Genomic DNA, 20,374 nt, shown 5'->3' with positions numbered 1-20,374 from the left:
AGAGCTCCAAGGAGATTATGTTGAAAAATAAAAAAAAATTTACCCAAAAAAAATTGTTTTTATACTTCATTCTAAGGACTTATTGAACTACCCTCGTAGAAAAACTGGCACAATCCGAGTCCTGTGCACTATTTACCAATATTTCCTCCATTGCTGATTAATTCCGTGAGGGCATTCGCCTGGCCATTTAAACACGCAACATGCAAAGGAGTATTTCCGTTAAATGTTCGAGCCTCGATATCCGTTTCTGCTTCTATCAAAAGCCGCATACATTTTATCCTTCCAGAAGCGACAGCTGCATGCAATGGTGTGTATAAATCACGATCCTGAAAATAATCCAAAAAACAGTGATTAAATTTTGAAAAATACGACCTTGCTGGAATTAAAAATGTAAAAATCCTATATTTTTTAATCATTTTCAATCCTTTATCTAACCACGTCAATATTTTCATATCTCTGGGCTAATCTACACTTCCGTCCTTCTTTTGCAATCTCTTCCACTCTATCTCATCGCATCATACAACTATGAATGTACACCTTCTTCTATATATTTTTAATCTCAATTTTCGTCTATCTTTTCCAATACTCTCTGTTGAAATTAATCTTTCTGGTTTGAAAATGAACTTTTTGTTGAAAAATTAACTATCTTCTAAAAATTCATCTACCTTGCTTAAAAATCCAACTATTTGATTTCAAAAGAATCAATTTGTTTAAAAATTGATTTTTTTTTGGGTTGAAAATTCAACTGACTGGCTGAAACTTCATCTATTTATTTGAAATTGCAACTTTTTTTTGGCTGATGCTTAATCGCTTTTATTTGAAAATATAACCATTTTGTGGAAAATTGAATTGTTTTGTCCAAATGCCGTCTTTTTTTATAAAATATTCACCTATTCTGATGAACATTCATCTTTTTGGATTATTCTTTGTGACTGAACATTCTTATTTTATCGTAGAAACATCTTTTTTTATTCAAAATAATGTTTCTTGGTTGAAAATGAAATTTTTGTTGACAAATTAATTTTCTTCTAAAAAAACGTCTTTTATGGTTGAAAGTCCAACTATTTTATTGTAAATGCAACTATTTTGTTAGAAATTAATTTTGTTGTTATTAAAAATTCAACTATTTAGCTAAAACTGGATCTATTTTTTTTCAAAAATCAACTCTTTTTATTTGAGGTTTATTCGCTTTTCTTTGAAAATTTGACCATTAAGTGGCAAATTCAATTATCTTGTTGGAAAGTCATCTTTTTGGATAGAAAATGCATCCTTTTGGACTAAAAATTCCCATTTTATGGTAGAAAAGTCTTTTTTTAGTTTTAAAATTAATCTTTCTTGGTTAAAAATGAACTTTTTGACAAATTAAGTGTCTTCTTAAAAAATCGTCTCTTATGGATGAAAGTCCAACTGTTTTATTGTAAATGCAACTATTTTGTTAAAAATTAATTTGTTGTTAAAAATTTGACCATTTGGTGGAAAATTCAATTATTTTGTCTGAAAGTCATCTTTTTTGGTAAAAAATTCAGTTATTCTGATGAAAATTCATCTTTTTTCATAGAAAATTCATCCTTTTGAAATGAACATTCCTATTTTATGGTAGAATTCCTTTTTTTAATAAATCTTTTTTGGTTGAAAGTGAACTTCTTGTTGAAAAATTAATTTTCTTCTAAAAAATAGTCTCTTATGCTTAAAAGCCCAACTACTTTATTGTAAATGCAACGATTTTGTAAAAAATTATTTTTTTATTGTTGAAAATTCAAATATTTGGTTAAAACTTCAAGTATTTGGATTGAAAATGCAACTGTTTTTGGTGGGCCTTAATTCGCTTGTATTTAAAAATTCGACCATTTGGTGAAAATTTAATTAATTTTTTCTAAGGTCATCTTTTTGTCCAAAGTTCAACTATTCTGATGAAAATTAATCGTTTTCGACATAAAATTAACTTTTTTGTTGACAAATTAATTTTCTTTTAAAAAATACGTTCTTTTTTGCTTGAAAATGCAACCATTTTATTGTAAATGCAGTGATTTGGTTAAAAATTAGATTTTTCATAGTTGAAAATTGAAATTTCTGATATATATTTGAAAATGCAACTGTTTTTGGTTAAAGTTCTATCGCTTTTCTTTGAAAATTTCACCATTTTTTATTCTGATGAATATACATCTTTTTTATAGAAAATTCATCCTTTTGGATTGAAAATTCTTATTTTATGGTAGAATTCCTTAGTTTAAATAAATCTTTCTTGGTTGAAAGTCAACTTTTTGTTGACAAATTAATTTTCTTCTAAAAAAAATCGTCTCTTATGGTCGAAAGTCCATCTACTTTACTGTAAAAGCAACGATTTGTTTAAAAATTAATTTACTATTGTTGAAAATTCATATATTTGGTTGAAACTTCAACTATTTGGTTGAAACTGAAACTTTTTTGGTTAAGGTTTCTTCTAATTCATTTAAAAATTTCAGCGTTTGGTTGAAAATTTATTTATTTTTTTCAAAAGTCATCTATTTTTGTCCAAAATTAAACTATTTTGATGAAAGTTCATCATCTTGGATAGAAAATGAACTTTTTGTTGACAAATAAATTTTCTTATACAAAAATCGTCTCTGATGGTTGAAAGTCCAACTATTTTATTGTAAATTCAACTATTTTTTTTAATTAATTTTTTGTTGTTGGAAATTTAACTATTTGGTTGAAAATGCAACTTTTTTGGTTGAGGTTTAATCGCTTTTATTTTAAAATTTGACCATTTGGCGGAAAATTCAATTATTTTGTACAAAAGTCATCTTTTTTGGTAAAAAATTCAGTTATTCTGATGAAAATTCCTATTTTATGGTAGAAACGTCTTTTCTTTTCATTTAAAATTAATCTTTCTTGGTTGAAAATTAACTTTTTATTGACAAATTAATTTTCTTCTGAAAAAATGGTCTTTATGGTTGAAAAGACCTAGTATTTTATTTTAAATGCAACGATTTTGTTAAAAAAAAATTTTTATTGTTGAAAATTCAAATATTTGATTGAAACTTCCAATATATGTTTGAAATTGCAACTGTTTTTGGTTGAGGTTTAATTGCTTTTATTTCTGTTATAATGAGCATTCATCTTTTTGGATAGAAAATTCATCCTTTTGGATTCAAATTCTCATTTTATAGTAGAAAAGTCCATTTCTTTTAGTTTGAAATTATTCGTAAAAAAGTCCGAATATTTGATTTTAAAAGAAACTATTTGGTTAAAAATTAATTCTTTGTTGTTGAAAATTGTAGTATTTGGTTGAAACTTCTAATATATATTTGAAAATGCATATGTTTTTGTTAGAAGTTTAATTTGCCTTTCTTTGAAAATTGGACCATTTGGTTGAAAATTTAATTCTTTTTCTGAAAAGTCATCTTTTTGGTCCAAAATTCAACTACTTTGTTAAAACTTCACCGTATTGGATTGAAAAATCCTATTTTACGGCATAAAAATTGTGTTGTTTGTTTAAAAATTCATTTTTCTTAGTTAAAAATGAACTTTTTATTTACGATTTGATCATAAATGCAACTGTTTTTGGTTGTAGTTTAATCTCTTTCATCTACAGTGAAAAATTAGAAGGAAAAAAACTGTGAAACCTGCGATGATTAAATAGAAATTTTTATAATTTATAGACCAAGCAATAACATAATTAAAATAAATATTGAAGTTAATTTTTAATACTTGAAGAAATTTATGAGATCAGTTTTACACTATTTTTTTTTAATTTGTCACTTTATTTATTGATCCATAAAGTGTGCCCGGGACATGGACTAATGCAATTTTTTTAAATCCTTCTAGCCAATCCAAGCCCTGAGTGTAAAAAAACTTTCTTCTTCATATTGTCTCTGCATATAAATATATTTTTCAGAGGCGAGAAATTTTCACGATGGTAAGATAGACGACCTCTATCCTTTTCAATTCTCACCTTTCTATCTTATTTTATCCTTTATCTATTCACGCTTATCGTTTTTATCTGTTGGTTAATCTAAATTCAAGTCATATTTCCATTCCTTCTTCTCTAATCTCATTCCATTTTTTACCTATTCATGTCAATCTTTTCCAATCCTCGTTAATCTAAATTCCCGACTATCTTTTTTATTAATTCCCTCTTCTTTTCCTCATCCTATCCTACATCTATTCATGTCAATCTTTTTCTAGTTCTGTTAATATTAAATTTCCGCCTATCTTTTTCAATACCCTCTCCTCTATCTCATCCTGTAGATTGAAAAAGATTGAAAAAGATAAAAATTGAGCCATGGAAAAAGATATAACTATTCCATCTCTTTCTCTACCTTTCATGGCCAAGGATTCTTATCCTCTTTTATCATTTCTTAGTTTATCTAAATATTAAGAATTTGTATCTTTTTTAATCTCTCTCTATATTTCGTCACCTAAGACCATTAACTTTTTCTTTACTTTATTCTATCTTTTCAATATAAATTTGAATCGTTGTCTATCTCCTTTTCTATCTTCTGTGAGGGAAAGGAAATTTAAAAAGATAGACGGGAATTTAAATCTACATAAAATTGGACATCTTTTCTCTACCTCTTCCTTTCACAAAGATTCAAAATTATCGAAAAAGATGGGATATCTGTTACTGAAAAGTTTGATTGAGAGTTCAGCTGTTTTCTTGAAAATTCGTTTTTTTTTTTTTTTGTTGAAAACAACTGTGATTGATTTCAAATTGAAATCTGTTTGGGTTGAAATAATATTAACTACTACATTTATCGTTGAAAATTCCCCTAGTTTGGTTGAAAATGTAACTAGAATTAAATTATTTGGTCAAATACTCAACTGTTTTGTTAGAAAGTTCAGCATTTTGGTTGAAAAGTACCTTTTTTTGTTGAAAATTCATATTTTTCGTTCGAAAATGTATCTGTTTTGTAGAAAATTAATCTTTTGAGTTGAAAATTAAAAAATTTATTGGAAATATTTTCTCTTTGTTGGTTCAAAATTCGACTTTTACGTTTTAAAATTTACATCTCTTGGTCAAAAATCTCATTTTATGGTTTTGGAATTTTCAAATATTTTGATTGAAATTTAATCTGATTTGGTTAAGGATTCAGCTATTTTGTTTGAACTTCGTCTTTTTTGGTCTAATTTAACCCTTAAACGGCCTATTGGGTGTATAACACCAAGCGACTTATTTGCGCTTTAACAAAACGTACCAAATTCAAGAAAATGGAACATATGGGCGCCAGATTAACAAATGACATGAAAACCTATTTTTCTATGTCATTTTCACATAATTTTGATTTATTATAATTTTTATACGTACTTTAAGATCAATAAAATCGTTTAATCACGCAAAGTAATGTGCTTCATTTTTCATTGAAGTGATGCTTTTATTTTTTAGAATAAATACCTTCTGTGGAACGAATACTACAAGACTAATTTTATTTTTGAAGCGCCGTATCTCGGAAGCATTCAAGTAAAATTTTAAGTAAAAATATCAAAAACTTAAAAAGTTATGAATTTTAGAGTGAACGAAGTCATTTCTTAATTTTTTTTCCAAAAAGGATTTTTTTAACTACTTTAAACTTCAAAAACTGTTATGAAACCTTTTTCTCCTTAAACTAGATAGATTAAATATCATTAATTTATTTTCTTGTAAAAAACTATCCAATACCGTCGGCACAGCACACGTTTGAATACCATTGGGTACCTAACACCCAGTATGCTCTTTATGTAATTTTACTTAAGTGTGTCCTTTAAGGGTTAACTGTGTTTAATTTTAAATAGAAACATTTTTGGTTCAAATAATATAAACTATTCTATCTTTTGTTGAGAATTCATATATTTTGGTTGAAAATTCATGTATTTTGTCAAAAATTCCACTATTTTGGTAGAAAATTCGACAATTTAATAGAAAAATAACTTTTTTGTTGATAATTCATATTTTCGGTTTTAAAATAGACTTGTTTTGTAGAAAATTCCTCTTTTTAGCTTAAAAATTGAACAATTCCGTGGAATTTTTTTTCTTTCTTGGTTCAAAATTTTTCTCTTTCGCTACAAAATTAATTCCTTTTGGTACAAAAATCTCATTTGTTTGTTGTTGAAAATTCAATTAATTTTGTAAAAAATTAATCTAAATTGGTGGAGGATTTTTTGGTTCAAGTGAACTGTGTTTGATTTCAAATAAAAATTTCTTCTTGTTGAAATAATATCAAATATTATATTTTTCGTTGAGAATTCATCCATTTTTGCATAAAGCTAAATTATTTTGGTCGAAAGTTCAACTAATTCGTTGAAAAATAAGGAACATTTTTGTGCAAAAGTTTTACTTTTGGTTTGAAGTTTCATTTTCTTTTGGATAAAAAAATTCTGTAGAAGGGTTTAGCTACTTTGTTCAAAAATCGTCTCTTCTGGTTAAAAGTTTAACTATTCGGTTTAAAGTTGAACTACTTTCTTAATAATGCATTTGTTACGTTGAAGTTAAAAAAATTGTATTGTATGTGAAAATTCATTTCTTTCGTCGAAAATTTAACTATTTTGTTTCAAATTCGGTTTTTCCTTGAGTAGAAAATATAAATATTTTTACAGAAAGTTCACCAATTAGGTTCAAAATTACACTTTTTATTGAAAATTAATATTTTTGGTGTGAAGTTCAACCATTTGGTTGAAAATTCATATATTTTGTTGAACATTTAACTATTTTTATATAAAGTTGAACTATTTGGTTTAAAAGTATCATTTTTGTTGAAATAATATCAATTATTATATTTTTCATTGAGGATTCATCTATTTTTGTTAAAAATTAATTTACATATTTTGTTAAAAATGCCACTATTTTGGTAGAAAGATCGACAGTTTGATAGAAATTTAACATTTTTTATTATTCATATTTTTGGTTTGAATATTCAACTGTTTGGTAGAAAATTTATCTTCTTGAGTTGAAAATTCAACAATTTAATGGAAATATTTTGTTATTCTCAGTTCAAAATTCGGCTTTTTCGTTTCAAAATTTACATCTTATGGTAAAAATCTCATTTTTTCTTGTGGAAATTTAAACTATTTTGGTTGAAAGTTAATCTGATTTGGTTAAGGATTCAGCTATTTTGTTGAAAATTGGTCTTTTTTGTTAAATTCAACTGCGTATAATTTTAAATAAAAGTCTTTTATTGTTCAAATAGTATCAACTATTATATTTTTTGATGAGAATTCATCTATTTCGGTTGAAAATTCATGTTTTTTATTTAAAATTTCACTATTATGGTAGAAAGTTCAACAATTTAGTAGAAAAATTACTTTTTTCGGTGAAAATTCGTCTTTTTCGCTTGAAAATTCAACAATTCCGTGGAATTTGTTTTCTCTCTTGGGTCAAAATTTTCCTTTTTCATTTTAAGATTGACTTATTTTTGTAAAAAATCTTATTTGTATGGTATTATAAAATTAAACTATTTTGGTACAAAATTAAACTAAATTGGTGAAGGATTATTAGTTGAATTGAACTGTGTCTGATTTCAAATTAAAATCTTTTTTTTTGTAATAATATATCAAATATTATATTTTTCGTTGGCACAAAGTTCAAAAATTTGATAGAAAAATAGCTTTTTATTGATCATTCATATTTTCGGTTTGAAAAATATAACTTTTGTTAGAAAATTCGTTTTTTTTGTCTTAAAAATTGAACAATTCCGTGGAATTTTTTTCTTTCCAGTTTAAAAATTTTACCTTATCGTTTAAAAATTTATCTCTTTTAGTACAGAAATCTTATGTGTTTGTTGTTGAAAATTCAACTATTTTAGTAGAAATTTAATCTGAATTGGCGGAGGATTTTTTAGTTGAATTGAACTGTGCTTGATTACAAAAAAAAATTTCTTTTTGTTGAAATAATATCAAATATTATATTTTTCGATAAGAATTGATCTATTTTGGTTGAAAATGAAACTATTCTTTTTAGAAAGTTCAACTAGGTCGTTAAAATATAACGAACATTTTTGTTGAAAAGTTTTATTGTTTCGTTTGAAGTTTCATTTTCCTTTTGATCAAAAAAATCTGCAAAAGGGTTTAGCTATTTTGTTGAAAATTCGTCTTTTCTGGTTAAAAATTTAACTATTCGGTTGAAAGTTGAACTATTTGGTTTGGAAATTGAACTATTTTGTTACAAATTCATTTTTTCTTGGGTAGGAAATTAAAATATTAGGTTGAAAATGATTTTTTTTGTTTGAAATTCAACTCTTTTGTTAAAAAATTTTCTTTTTGGTTTGAAAATTCAATTCTTGCGGTAGAAAAAATGCATATTTTTTGTTACAAATACAACCCTTTGATTAAAAAAAGTATCTGAAAAATCTTTCTTGGTTGGAAAATCAACTCATCGGTTAAAAATTTATCTTTTTTGTTGAAAATTCTACAAGTTTGTTATACAGTCATCTATTAGTCTACAATGCAAAAAATATTTTTAATTGAATAACTAAAATTGAATATGCGACTCATGATTTTATTCTGAAATTTAATATGAAAAATAATTTTTGATGGCTGATGAAAAAAAGTCAACTAAACTTTATTCTAAATATATATTGTTGTCCACGAAATATATTGTGTATTTTTTATTTCCATCAACTAATGCCTATTTCTTTTTAAATTATAGGGATTGAAAAAGATTAAATTTTATTTATGCAAAATAAGTCATTCAAAGAGATAGAATAGTTTTTTCTTTTTCTATCCCTCAATTTCTGTCTTTTTCGATATTTTTACTTCCAGCAGGAGGCAGTAATAAAAGAGCAAAATTAAATTTGATAAAAATCTCACTTTTGCGTCGATCTGAACTTCATTTTCAAGTAAAATCTCCACTATATTGTCATATCCCATATGGGCTGCTAAATGCAAAGCCCTTCTGCCATTTTTGTCACCTTCTTCCATCAAAGATCCTCGTTGGCTCAATAGAAATTCAGTCATGCTTTCGTGACCATTAAAAGCAGCGTGATGTAAACACGTTCTTCCCTCGCTGTTAAAACAAATATTATTTTAATTTTTAATAAATTTATATACAATTCTTAAATTATAATATGAAATTTATATTATGAATGAAGAAAACTGATATCTTAACTTAAAATTATTCAAAATTAACATTTTTATTTTTGAAGTATATTTTTTTTGAATAATCAATTTCTATATTTTACTGGAAATGCCAATTTTCTAAGAAAAATACTAATATAACATTTATTTAAAATAATAAGCCTTATCTGAAACATAATGTTTGTTGTTTAAAATCACCGATTTCTTATGAAAAACGTTCATACAATTTAAAACTGTTCGAAAATTGTAAATATTCTTTGAAATTTATGCCGATACCAGACGAAACAAAAAATCTTAAATAAAAGTTTCAAAATCCTTTTATCTAAATGGGAATATTTGAACTACCATACGCCACCTGGTGTCAAAAATCTGAATTAGAAAGAATAGGTAAGATTTTCAAGTTTTACATTAACTTTTGCATAAAAGTGTTTTAACGATTTTTGTTGTGGAGTTTAAAGTATTTTTTGGATACTAAAAGTAAGTCTTTATTAGAAACAAAGGGTTTTAGATGAAATTTGCATCTTATAAGGTGAAGAAACATATTTGTTTACAGAAATATATGTCCAACTGTGATTTCCATCCTTTTTTAAAATACATTTTCAATTGATCAACTGTGACTTTAAATTAATAATGATTTTTAGAATTAAATTTTTCTTTAAAATTTTTAAAGTGAATAATAATTAATTTTACAAGACGATTCGAAATTATTTCGCAATTTAAAAAATACCCGTTTCTAAGATCAAAAATGATCTAAACTATTTCAATTGACCGATTTAAAGGCTTTTATTAAATTAAAAATATTATTTCAGTTTAAAATATTCCATTTTTAAACCATTCAATTTGAAATTTTTTAATTAAGAAAAGTGAGAATGACTTAATATTTAGAAATATCTAACTGTTTATTTAAAATCAGTAATTGTAGTTAAATATTACAAACTAAATGTTATACGTTACATTTAAATTGTTCTATTTAAAAAAATTTTATTTATAAGTAAAACTTTTGAACCTCGATGTATAAATAACAATAACATATTATTCTTTAAAAAATTTCAGAAAGTTTAAGAAATATTTAGAAGTTTTGAAAAAATTCAATTTAAAATTTGAAATGATTTGAAATAATTTAAACGAAGTGTGTACGTGTACCGCCAAAATATAGATTTTGGCAGATTAGAAAAATTTTCCTATGAAAATTAATAATTATTTTAATTTTGAAAAGATAATTTTGAGTTATTATTCAAAAAGATTGACAAAGATTTACAAAATTATCAAAAATGAATATGGAAGATTTTAAGGAAATTTGTTTAATTTGGCAGAATTAAAAAAAAAGATTAATTTTAAAGGATGTTTAGAAGTTCTGAAATAATTTTAAAAAAATGGATCAAAAAATATAAACAACATGCAGATCTTTCAAAATTTTAAAATAATCGTTCAATTTTTTTATGTTTCTGACTTAAAATTGCTAAATTCATTGATTGATTCTTCATTTATGCTTTAGAGCATTGAAAATGATAACGTGGAATTCTATTTTTAGAACTGAATCTGAATCTTTGAACTCTAGAATTTATAAAAGTTAAAAAATTTATTTTGCAGTTTAAGTGCATTTAAATAGAAATTGTTCAATTTAAAAGTGTTAGTGGCTTCCATTTTATACTTGTAAATTATTTTAAAGTATAAAACTCAAGAGTTCCACTTTGAGTGCTTTCATTTGCAGCTCAGTTTTTATTAATTCAAACAGAAAAATTGTTAGCTTTAGAGTTCGATTTTTCAAATTTAATTGACCGTAAAAAATGTTTGCGAACCGGAAAATTACGGGGAATTTTTTTTCTTGGATTAAAACGCCCACCCTAAATCATCTATTATTCGTATTCTTCGCATAATGAGGAAAAAGTTGGTCGCTACATACATAATTTAAAGTCTATTTAAACTTAAATGCATTGAAACTTACATGAAATAGTGAAATAATTTTTTTTTTAAACCTATGTGACAAAAATGTGTTTTTTCAATGTATAACATGGAAATTCTATCTAAATCTATTTATTTTTTTATGAAGATTTGTTTTGAGTATTCAATGATTGTTTTATACTTCACAAAACTATCGTAAAATCACATTTATGCAAAAATTAATGTACAACTTTAAAATTGTACCTACTCTTTCTAGTTCCAGTTTTTGGCACCAAGTGGCGAAATGGTAGACCACCATTCCCAATATGAAATCCAATGATTTTTTATTAAAAATTTCGATTCTACAAAAAATTGTGAATCTACATTGGAATCTAATGATTAAAAAAAAAAGTTAAATACCAATTTTCGACAAAAAATATCAACATAACACAACAAAACATGATTAATAATTGTAAATCTTCTTTGAAATTTAATTAGTAATGTTGAAAATAAACGATAAACGATTAAAGATTCCAAGGTATTTCTTAAATATTAAAAAGATTGAAAGGAATTTCCAAAAGTTGTGAAGTATTTGAAATATTTTCAAAAATTTTAAAAGATTTCAAAGAATTTTCAAGAGATCTACACATTTCAAAGAGTTTGCAAAAGATTACAAAGGATTTGAAAGATTTTAGGGCGTTTTAAAGTTACTAAAGAATTTTCAGTAGATTTTAATAATTCCAAATATGTTCAACCTCTGTAAAAAAAATTCATTTTTTTGGTTGAATGATCATAATTTCAGTTGAAAATGCAACTGTTTTCTTGAAAAATCGTCTTTATGGTTTGAAAATCTAACTATTTTGGTAGACAAATCATATTTTCGGTTAGAAAATAAATATAAAATATTTGAAAATTCGTTTTTTATTCTCGATGAAAATTACTTTTTTAACTGAAAATGTTATTATTTCATTTTTGGTTGAAAATTGATATTTTGTAGTTAAAAATTCAACTCTATTCTTAACCATCTATTTTTTCACTTAAATATCCATTATTTTAGTTGAAAAAATATCTCTATGGTAGAAACTTTAACTATTTTGTTTAAATTTGTTTTCTGTTTTTTTTTTAAATAATTTTTTTTCCAGAAAATTTCACAAAATCCAACTATTTGGTTGTAAATTCATTGTTTTTATAGAAAATTAATTTTCTTGGAGGAAAATTCATCTTCTTCGTTGAAAATTTACATATTTCGTTAATATAGGGTGTTTACTCAAATCCTAAAAAAATTCCCTTCCAGGTTTTTCCCAGGTATGATTTTTTAACACAATCGACTGGGAATATGTATACAGTTTCCCGAGTTTACTATAAAAAAATTTTTTTAGTTTCTACGAATTAATTTAATATGTTTACTTTAGAAAGCTTTGACAAATTCTAATACAAGGTATTCTTGAATATATAAACACGATTGATTAAATAAATAATTAAATAATACCAAAAACATAATTGTTTCCTGAATTTGTCTCTAAAGTCCATAAATTTTAACAATAATTCAAACAAATTTTTATTTTATCGTTTTATACTTAAAATTCAGTGCATACTTAGGTAAAATTAATGTTGGTACTATATTAAATTCAATTTGAACGGTTTCAAATTCCTAATATTTCAAGTAAAAATATTGTATTTTGAGCAAGATAGATGAATTTTTATACAACTAGTTAGATTTAAAACAAAAATTTCTACAAAATAATGATTTTTCAACCAAATCCTTGAATTTGCAACTAAAAAGACAAATTTTCAACTGAAAAGATAAATTTTCAACCAAATAGTTGCATTTTCAACTAGAAAATATCAGTTTTCAACCAAAAATGCAAAACTTAAATTTTTAGTTTCAACAAAAGCAAAAAAAATGTAGTCAAATTGATGAATGTTCAAGTAAAAACTATTAAGCTTCAACTGAAATTGATAAATTTAAAAAAATCAATTTTTAAGAAAACAGTTCAACTTCTACACAAGTAGTTTTATTTTCAACCAAAAAGATGAATTTTCAACTGAAATTAGGAATATTGAACTAAAATACTTAAATTTGAGAACAAAAAGATGTATTTGCAAACGACAAGAATGATTTTCTGCAAAAGAAGAAATGATTTTTCTACAATATACATGTGTTTTCAACGAAATAGTTTAATTTTAACTAAAAACTGCCAATTTTCAACTACGCGGTTAAATTTTGAACTAAAAAAGATCCATTTTCAACCAAAGTGTAAAATTTTTCAACTAAAAAAAGCCAATTTTCTACCAAATAATTAAGTAGTTAAATTTTCATTTGAAAAAATTTATTATCAACCAGAAAGATAAATTTTTTATTAAAATTATGGAATACTTCATTGGAATAGTTAAATTTTCAGTTTAAAAAAAAATCCAACAAAAAAAAATCATTTTTAAAAGAAGTAATGAATCTTTAATTAAAATGATGAATCTTTAACTGAATTAGTCGAATTTAAAAAAAGTTAAAGTTTCAACTAAAATGAAGATTGATTAACTCGAACAATTAAATTTTTGCCCAAAAATATTAATTTCTAAAAAGATGAATTTTCAGCTTAAAACAATCAACCAAAAATTGAAAAGTTGAATTTTCAGTAAAAATTTTAGTGTTCAATCAAAGATTTACATTTTTAAACTAAAACGATGAAATATTCAATTGAAACAATTAAATTGTCAATAAAAAAAAAATAATTTTCACCCAAAGAAAAAAAGATTTAAAAAACAGCTCAATTTTCTACCAAAAGGATACGTTTTTTATTAAAATGATGAATTTTCAACCAAAAAAATTAATTTTCAACAAAAGAATTTTACTTTCCACCAAATGATTCAATTTCCATTCCAAAAAACCAAAATTCTGAACAAAAAGTGTACTAGCTAAAATTTTAATCAAAAAAGTTTTTAATTTTTAATAAAAAACCGTTGAAATCAGCCAAAGAGAACAAATCAGCAAAATATTGATGATTTTTCAACTGAAGGAGGTGAATTTTTAACAAAAAATGTAAAATCTTCAACAAAATAATTTTGAAGAAAAGAGTTCAAATTTCAACCAAGAAATTAAATTTTCATTCCCAAAAACCTAAATTTTCAACAAGATATGTACTAGTTATATTTCACTAGAATAGATTTAAATATTTAATAAAAAATAGTTGAATTAAATCAAAAAGGACAAGTTTATCAGTAAACAAGTTTATCAGTGAAAAGAGAGGAAAAATTGCAAACAAAATGTTAAATATTAAAGCAATACGATTAATTTTCAGACAAGAAGATTAATTTGCTAACAAAAATAAAATAAAAATTCGAAAAAATAAATTTCTAATTCAAAAGTTAATTCAAAAAAAGAATAATAATTTGAAACAAAATAGGTAAATACAGTAATATAGAGCTGCTTTGACACACAAAAAAATCATGCTTATTCAATTTAATATTGCAATTTACAAACAATAAATTAATCAAGCTGTCGAAATATTCCGTGGTTGAACTTATATGTTAATAATTAATTTTTCTTTTTGGAGAATTTTTTAATTAAACTATATTCTTAAAAACATTTTTTTTATTTAAAGATTCATCATATTCATCATATTTGTTTAACAATTCACCTTTATTGGTTGAAAATTACACTGATCGGTTTAAAGTTGAATTACTATATTAACAATTATTTTCCTTGTTGAAGATCACCCTCATTGTTTGAAAATTTAATCCGTATTTTAGTTAAAAATTTACTATTTGTTTGAAATTTTGTCTTTTCTGGTAGAAAATGAATCATTTTTGGTTGAAAGTGAATCTATTTTTGTTGAGGATTCAACTGTTTTCTTGAAAAATCGATTTCTTATGGTTGAATAAATTTTTTTAAATTGAAAACTGTTTTGGTTACGGTATCAACTATTGCATTTTTTTGGCTGAAAATTCAATTACTTGGTTGAAAGTTGAAATATTCGAATAAAAATTAAGTTTTCGAGTTGAAGATGCATCATTTTAAATAATCAATTTTCATCATTTATCAACCATATTGTCCTTGCCTTTCTTTTCTATTGTAAAAGATATTAGATACTATGAAAAACAATAATTTTATATTTTAATTTGAATATTGCGTGTGTGAATTCATTTTAAAAATTACAATATAATTTTTCTTTATGAATTACGCTATAATAAATTATACTATTATAAATTATACTAATATAAATCACACCATTAAAAATCACACCATGTTGTAGAATGATGTATAAATTTAAATAATTAGCATAAAAAATGTAGGAAAATAATTGTATGGAATTACGTACCTATCTTTGGCTTTAATATTCACAAGAGGCACCAAATGCTTCGCACAATGAACTGAGTTATTAGCTGCTGCAATATGAAGTGGAGTTTGTTGATTGCAATCTTTAGCATCAGCTTGTGATTTGTGTTTTAAAAGAATATTAACCGTTGCTCTATTATTAGAATAACAAGCCTTGTGGAGCGGAATTTGACCAGATTTGTCTTTTTTGTTCACATCAGCCCCCCTCGATATTAAAACTTCAACAATTCGAACATCGCCCCTAGAAAAAATGATATATTTTGTTTCTAACCATTGTTATTATTTACTTAATTATTTATTCAATAATTAAATAGAAAATCGATCATTTTACCTATATGCTGCAGCATGTAGAAGCGAACGATTTTCGGAATCTTGCCAATTAATGTCCTCATCTTGTAACATTGATTGGACCCCCTCATAATTTCCTCGGAAAATGGCTTGCAGCAAAGGTGGCTATAAAGAAAAGAAAAAATTTGCGTATTGTTTAATTTTTTAATTACTTATTCTAATTTTTTTTTAGTTTTTAAACACCTAAATTACAGATAAAATTAGATTCTGAGAACTGACAAGGAAAAAAGGATGATCAGTTTGTTCTCAAAGTAATATAAATATAATTTTCGTGGGAATCTTGAGGGAATTCAAAAAGATCTTTGGAAGTTTTATATGTGTCGAAAAAGAATCTAGAAAAATGTAAAAAAAATTTTGTTATCTTACAGGATTTTACAAATAATTAGGAAAAATTCGAGTTAGCTTAGAATATACATTCCGGACCTTTAGATTTTTGAAAGGGATTTAAAAATATTTAATACAAAAATTTTTTTTCAAATGTTTCCAGAAATTAATCAGAATTTTTTTTTAACCCTTCAATCTATCTCGTAAAAAAGTTTTTTTTTAACACAAAGAAAAAAATATAGAAATAAATAAAACAATATTTTAATATAAAACTGAATGTTTTTTAAAGATTTTTTCAGGCACACAAATATAGAAATTACTTACAAGAAAAGGAATATTATCAGTTTATTTTTAAACCTATATGAATATAAACTTTATGATATTCTTGAGAAAATTCGAAAATTTGGAATTTTTCATTTACTAAGTTAATAGCGCAGAAAATTCAAATATTAAAATCAGAATTTTTAAGAACAAAACTTGAATTTCGATTGGGTAATTTAACAAATTCGAAGGAAAGAATGTTTCTAGATTCAAACACATACCTAAGATTTCAATTTCAATTGATATGCAGTAACGAAGAATGTAAAATTTGTGTACATAATAAAACTGACAAAAATATCTAATTTACTAGCCAGACATATTCAGTAGAATTAAAATTTGTAATTGACATTAGCAAAAGTGACTTTATTGTCAAAAATCAATGAAACGTTGTATTTTTGCAACAGATAATAAATTAAACATTTTCATTTTCTGATTGCATTATTTAAATTCAAATAATTATTCAGTTAAAATAATTCATTTTGAATTTTCAACTAAAAAAAGGCCAGAAGTGAAATTTCAACTAAAAAGTATCAATTTTCTAACAAAAATAGAATATTCACATTTTTAGTAAAAAAATTTATATTTTAACAAAAAAAACGAATTTTTAATTTAAAATAATAATTTTCAACCACAGAAGTGAATTTTCAACAGCAAAGATAAATTAGTAAGTAAGAAGACTAATATTTTAGAACAAAAAACCAAGTTTGAGCAAAATACATACATTTTTTAACAAACTGCTGAATTTTGAGGTGAAGAAGATACATTTTTAACCAAACAGGGAATAGTTAAATTTGCAGTTAAAAAAATCATTTTTACAACAAAAAAAAAATTCAACGAAATAGTCAAATATTAAAGCCAACAAATTAATTTTTACCTGAGATAATGAATCATGAACCAAAAAAAAAGATTTTTTAACTCAATGGTTGAATTTTTAACCCAATAGTTAAATTTGCAACCCAAAGGGTGAATTTTGAACAAAAAAAGAGACATTTTCAACAAAATAATACATTTTTAATTGAAGAGATAAAGCTTTAATCAAAAAGAAATTTTTTTGATTCACTTGTTCAATTAAAAATAAATTTCATTTAATAATTAAACTGCAAGGAAAATATTTTTAAACACTTAAAAAACGAAAATTATATTGAATATTTAAATTTTAATTATACGTCTATCAAAAAAAAATTTTTTACAATTAATATAATAGATACATTTTCAGTTCGGAAAAATTAATTTTCAATAGAAACAAAATTTAACTAAGGAAATAAATTTTCAACCAAACAGGTTAATTTTCTTAACCAAAAACATGCATTTTTAAACAAATAAATAAATTTTTAAGAAAAATTTTAATTTTTAAAGGAATATTCAACCTTTTAGTTAAATTTTCAATCAAAGCAATGAATTTTCTACTGAAAAAATATCAATTTTTACCAAACTATATCCATTTCCAATAAAATTTTGAATTTCCAGTCAAAAGGGTGAATTAGTCACTAAAAAGATTAATATTCTACAAAAAATGATTGCAATTTTCAGGCTGTTAAATTAAATTGAATTAAAAATTAAATTAATTTTAGTTAATTTTAATTTTTTAATGAATTAATTAAATTTAAGAAATTAAATTAAATAAACTTTTTAATTCAACTAAAAAAGAAGAAATTTCAAGAAATAGATTAAATTTACAGGAAAAATATTTTTTAGTCAAGAAGGGAAAAAAGTTTCAACGAAATTGTTGAATTTTCAAGCTAAAAAAAAACGGTGTTTCTGTAAAACAGTTGAATTTTTAACCCAAAATACGGAATTTTTTCGATTGAAAAATGAATTGTTTAGTTGAAAGTGAGTTTTTTAGTATAAAATTATTTGTTTGAAAATCCATCGTCTTGGTTCAAACTTCGTTGTTTAAAAATTATATTGAATATTTAAATTTAAATTATGTCTATCAAAAAAGATATATTTTTGACAAAAAATATAAGAGTTCAATTTTCAATAAAAACGAATTTTAACGACGGAAATAAATCTTCAAACAGATAAAAATTTTTACCAAAAACATGAATTTTTAACAAAAATTTTAATTTTTATAGGAATATTCAATCTTTTAATTAAATTTTCAACTTTTTAGTTAAATTTTCAACAATTGAAATGAATTTTCAACTAAAATGATTAATTCTCTATCCAAAAATATTAATTTCTACCAAAATACATAAATTTTCCACCAAATTTGGAATGTTAAGCCAAAAACGTGAATTAGTAACTAAGAAGATTTATATTCTACCAGAAAAACCTGTTTCAACAAAATACGGAAATTTTTAACCTGGAAGGATTTTTCAATTGACAATCCTTGACAATTCTTTAGCAAAAATGGAATATCTACACATTTAGTTAAAAAAAATTTTTGTAAACAAAAATAAAAACTAATTTTCAAAAAAACAATTATATTTGTGGCCAAAGAATTATATTTTTAACTATCAGGATGAACATTGAAGAAAAAATTAACTTTTAACTAAACAGTTGAATTCTCAATAAAAAAAATGCATTTTATACCAAAAAATACCAATTTTTAACAAAATAGATGAATTTTCAAACAAAAATCAAATTTTTATCAATAAAATAAATAAAATGGCGACAAAAAATAGAATACTTACATTTTCACTTAAAACAATTAATTTTCAATAAAAAAACTCATTTTCAACTCAGGAAATAAATTTTCATCCGAAAAGATTAATTTCTTATTAAAAAATCAATTTTTAACATAATAATTGAATTTTCAACCAAAATTTTGATTTGTTAAAAGAATATGCAGCCTAATAGTTAAATTTTCAACCAAAAAAAATTTCAACAATAAAGTTAAATTTTGAATATAAAATTTAATGTTCAACTAAATTATGAAAATAAATGTAACATTCGTTTTACTCCTGAAATTTAAAAATAAATTTGTGATATAACTGGATATAAGAACAAAATAATATAATCCATATATGGATTTATGTGGCAAATATGTTAAGAAAATGCGGTCAATGGAGCCTCATAAAAAATTAAAATCAAGTTCAGTCTAATTTAATTCTACCTTGATAATTAGTTCATCTGAAAATATCTTGAAAATGTATTTTTAATGTTTATAAAATGTTTACAAAATATTAAAAGTACTATTTTAGATTATTACACACGCATTCATATTTTGTTAATGAGAAAAATAGTTTTGATCATTTTAAAGATTGGTAATTAAATTTAAAAAATTTTCTCATTCATACAGAATTTACTAGAAATAAAAAATATATCAAATATAAATAAACAAAATAAATTACAATAAACAAAAGCGAGCAACATTTCGTAAGATTTTGGGAAATTCAGAAAACGAATGAAAATTCTCATAAAATTGATTGAATAAAATCCTTAAATATTTAAAAAAAATAACAAATTCAACATTCTTAAAACATAATTATTTAATCGTGCAAATATACAAATCTCAAAAATACCTCTAGAAAAGAAAATAACCTACCTCGTCATAAAGCTGATTCTCACTCATCTTCCCAATTAGAAAAAAATTCTAAATTCACTAACGGATTCCTAGCTATCGAGCTTTCATTTAAAAAAAAGAACAAAAACTCAACAACCGAATTAATGATTCCAAAATTTGTCTACAATATTCCGATTTTGTTGACAGATCATGTCTGCTGTGCTGTCAAACTGAGAAGACCTTTCCTTATTTCTTGATTGCATTTTACATTCAACTTTAATTAACTTGATTACAAAATCTAGATTATAACGAATAAAAACGTAAATTAAAGACACTCTTTCATTAAAATTACGAAGAAAAAAAACTTTATTTTATTGATAGAAATGCGGTTTTTCGGCTTAAAAAAAGGTTAGAGAGACAAAGGACGAAAGTTGGACAGACACGGGCACACTAATCGATTCTCAACTCGAAAATTCGACTTCTTTTATAGGTTATATCACATTCTTATTTTTAAAAAAATGCATTTTTAATCGAAAAACCCGTAATGATAGAATCTTTTTGGTCTGAAACGAGATGTGCAATAAAAATTGTGTCCTTTAATCAATTTTGGGTCCTCCATATTTCAAATTTAGTCTTCTTAAAAACTAATTTCGAGAGTTTACAGTTTTTCAGATTTAAAAACCCCGCATTAA

General features: G+C 24.0%; 1 protein-coding gene across 1 annotated transcript in view; it reads right to left on the bottom strand.

Annotated features, from left to right (window-relative positions):
• Positions 1-20,105, bottom strand: part of LOC117174595 (serine/threonine-protein phosphatase 6 regulatory ankyrin repeat subunit A-like) — a 42,464-nt gene extending 22,359 nt beyond the window's left edge. Inside the window, exons 1-5 of the mRNA XM_033363828.1 lie at positions 19,725-20,105; positions 15,573-15,694; positions 15,225-15,482; positions 8,761-8,956; positions 137-326 (exon numbers count right to left, since the gene is read on the bottom strand). Of these exons, the coding sequence (XP_033219719.1) occupies positions 137-326; positions 8,761-8,956; positions 15,225-15,482; positions 15,573-15,694; positions 19,725-19,751 (793 nt within the window). The 5' untranslated portion in view covers positions 19,752-20,105. The remainder of the gene's footprint in view (positions 1-136; positions 327-8,760; positions 8,957-15,224; positions 15,483-15,572; positions 15,695-19,724) is intronic.
• Between the last annotated feature and the right edge of the window lie 269 nt (positions 20,106-20,374).

This window comes from Belonocnema kinseyi, chromosome 1 (assembly GCF_010883055.1).
Source record: "Belonocnema kinseyi isolate 2016_QV_RU_SX_M_011 chromosome 1, B_treatae_v1, whole genome shotgun sequence".
Classification (NCBI taxonomy): Eukaryota; Metazoa; Arthropoda; class Insecta; order Hymenoptera; family Cynipidae; genus Belonocnema; species Belonocnema kinseyi.
The sequence above is the reverse complement of the archived record's forward strand: the minus strand, read 5'-3'. Positions and strand labels throughout refer to the sequence as shown.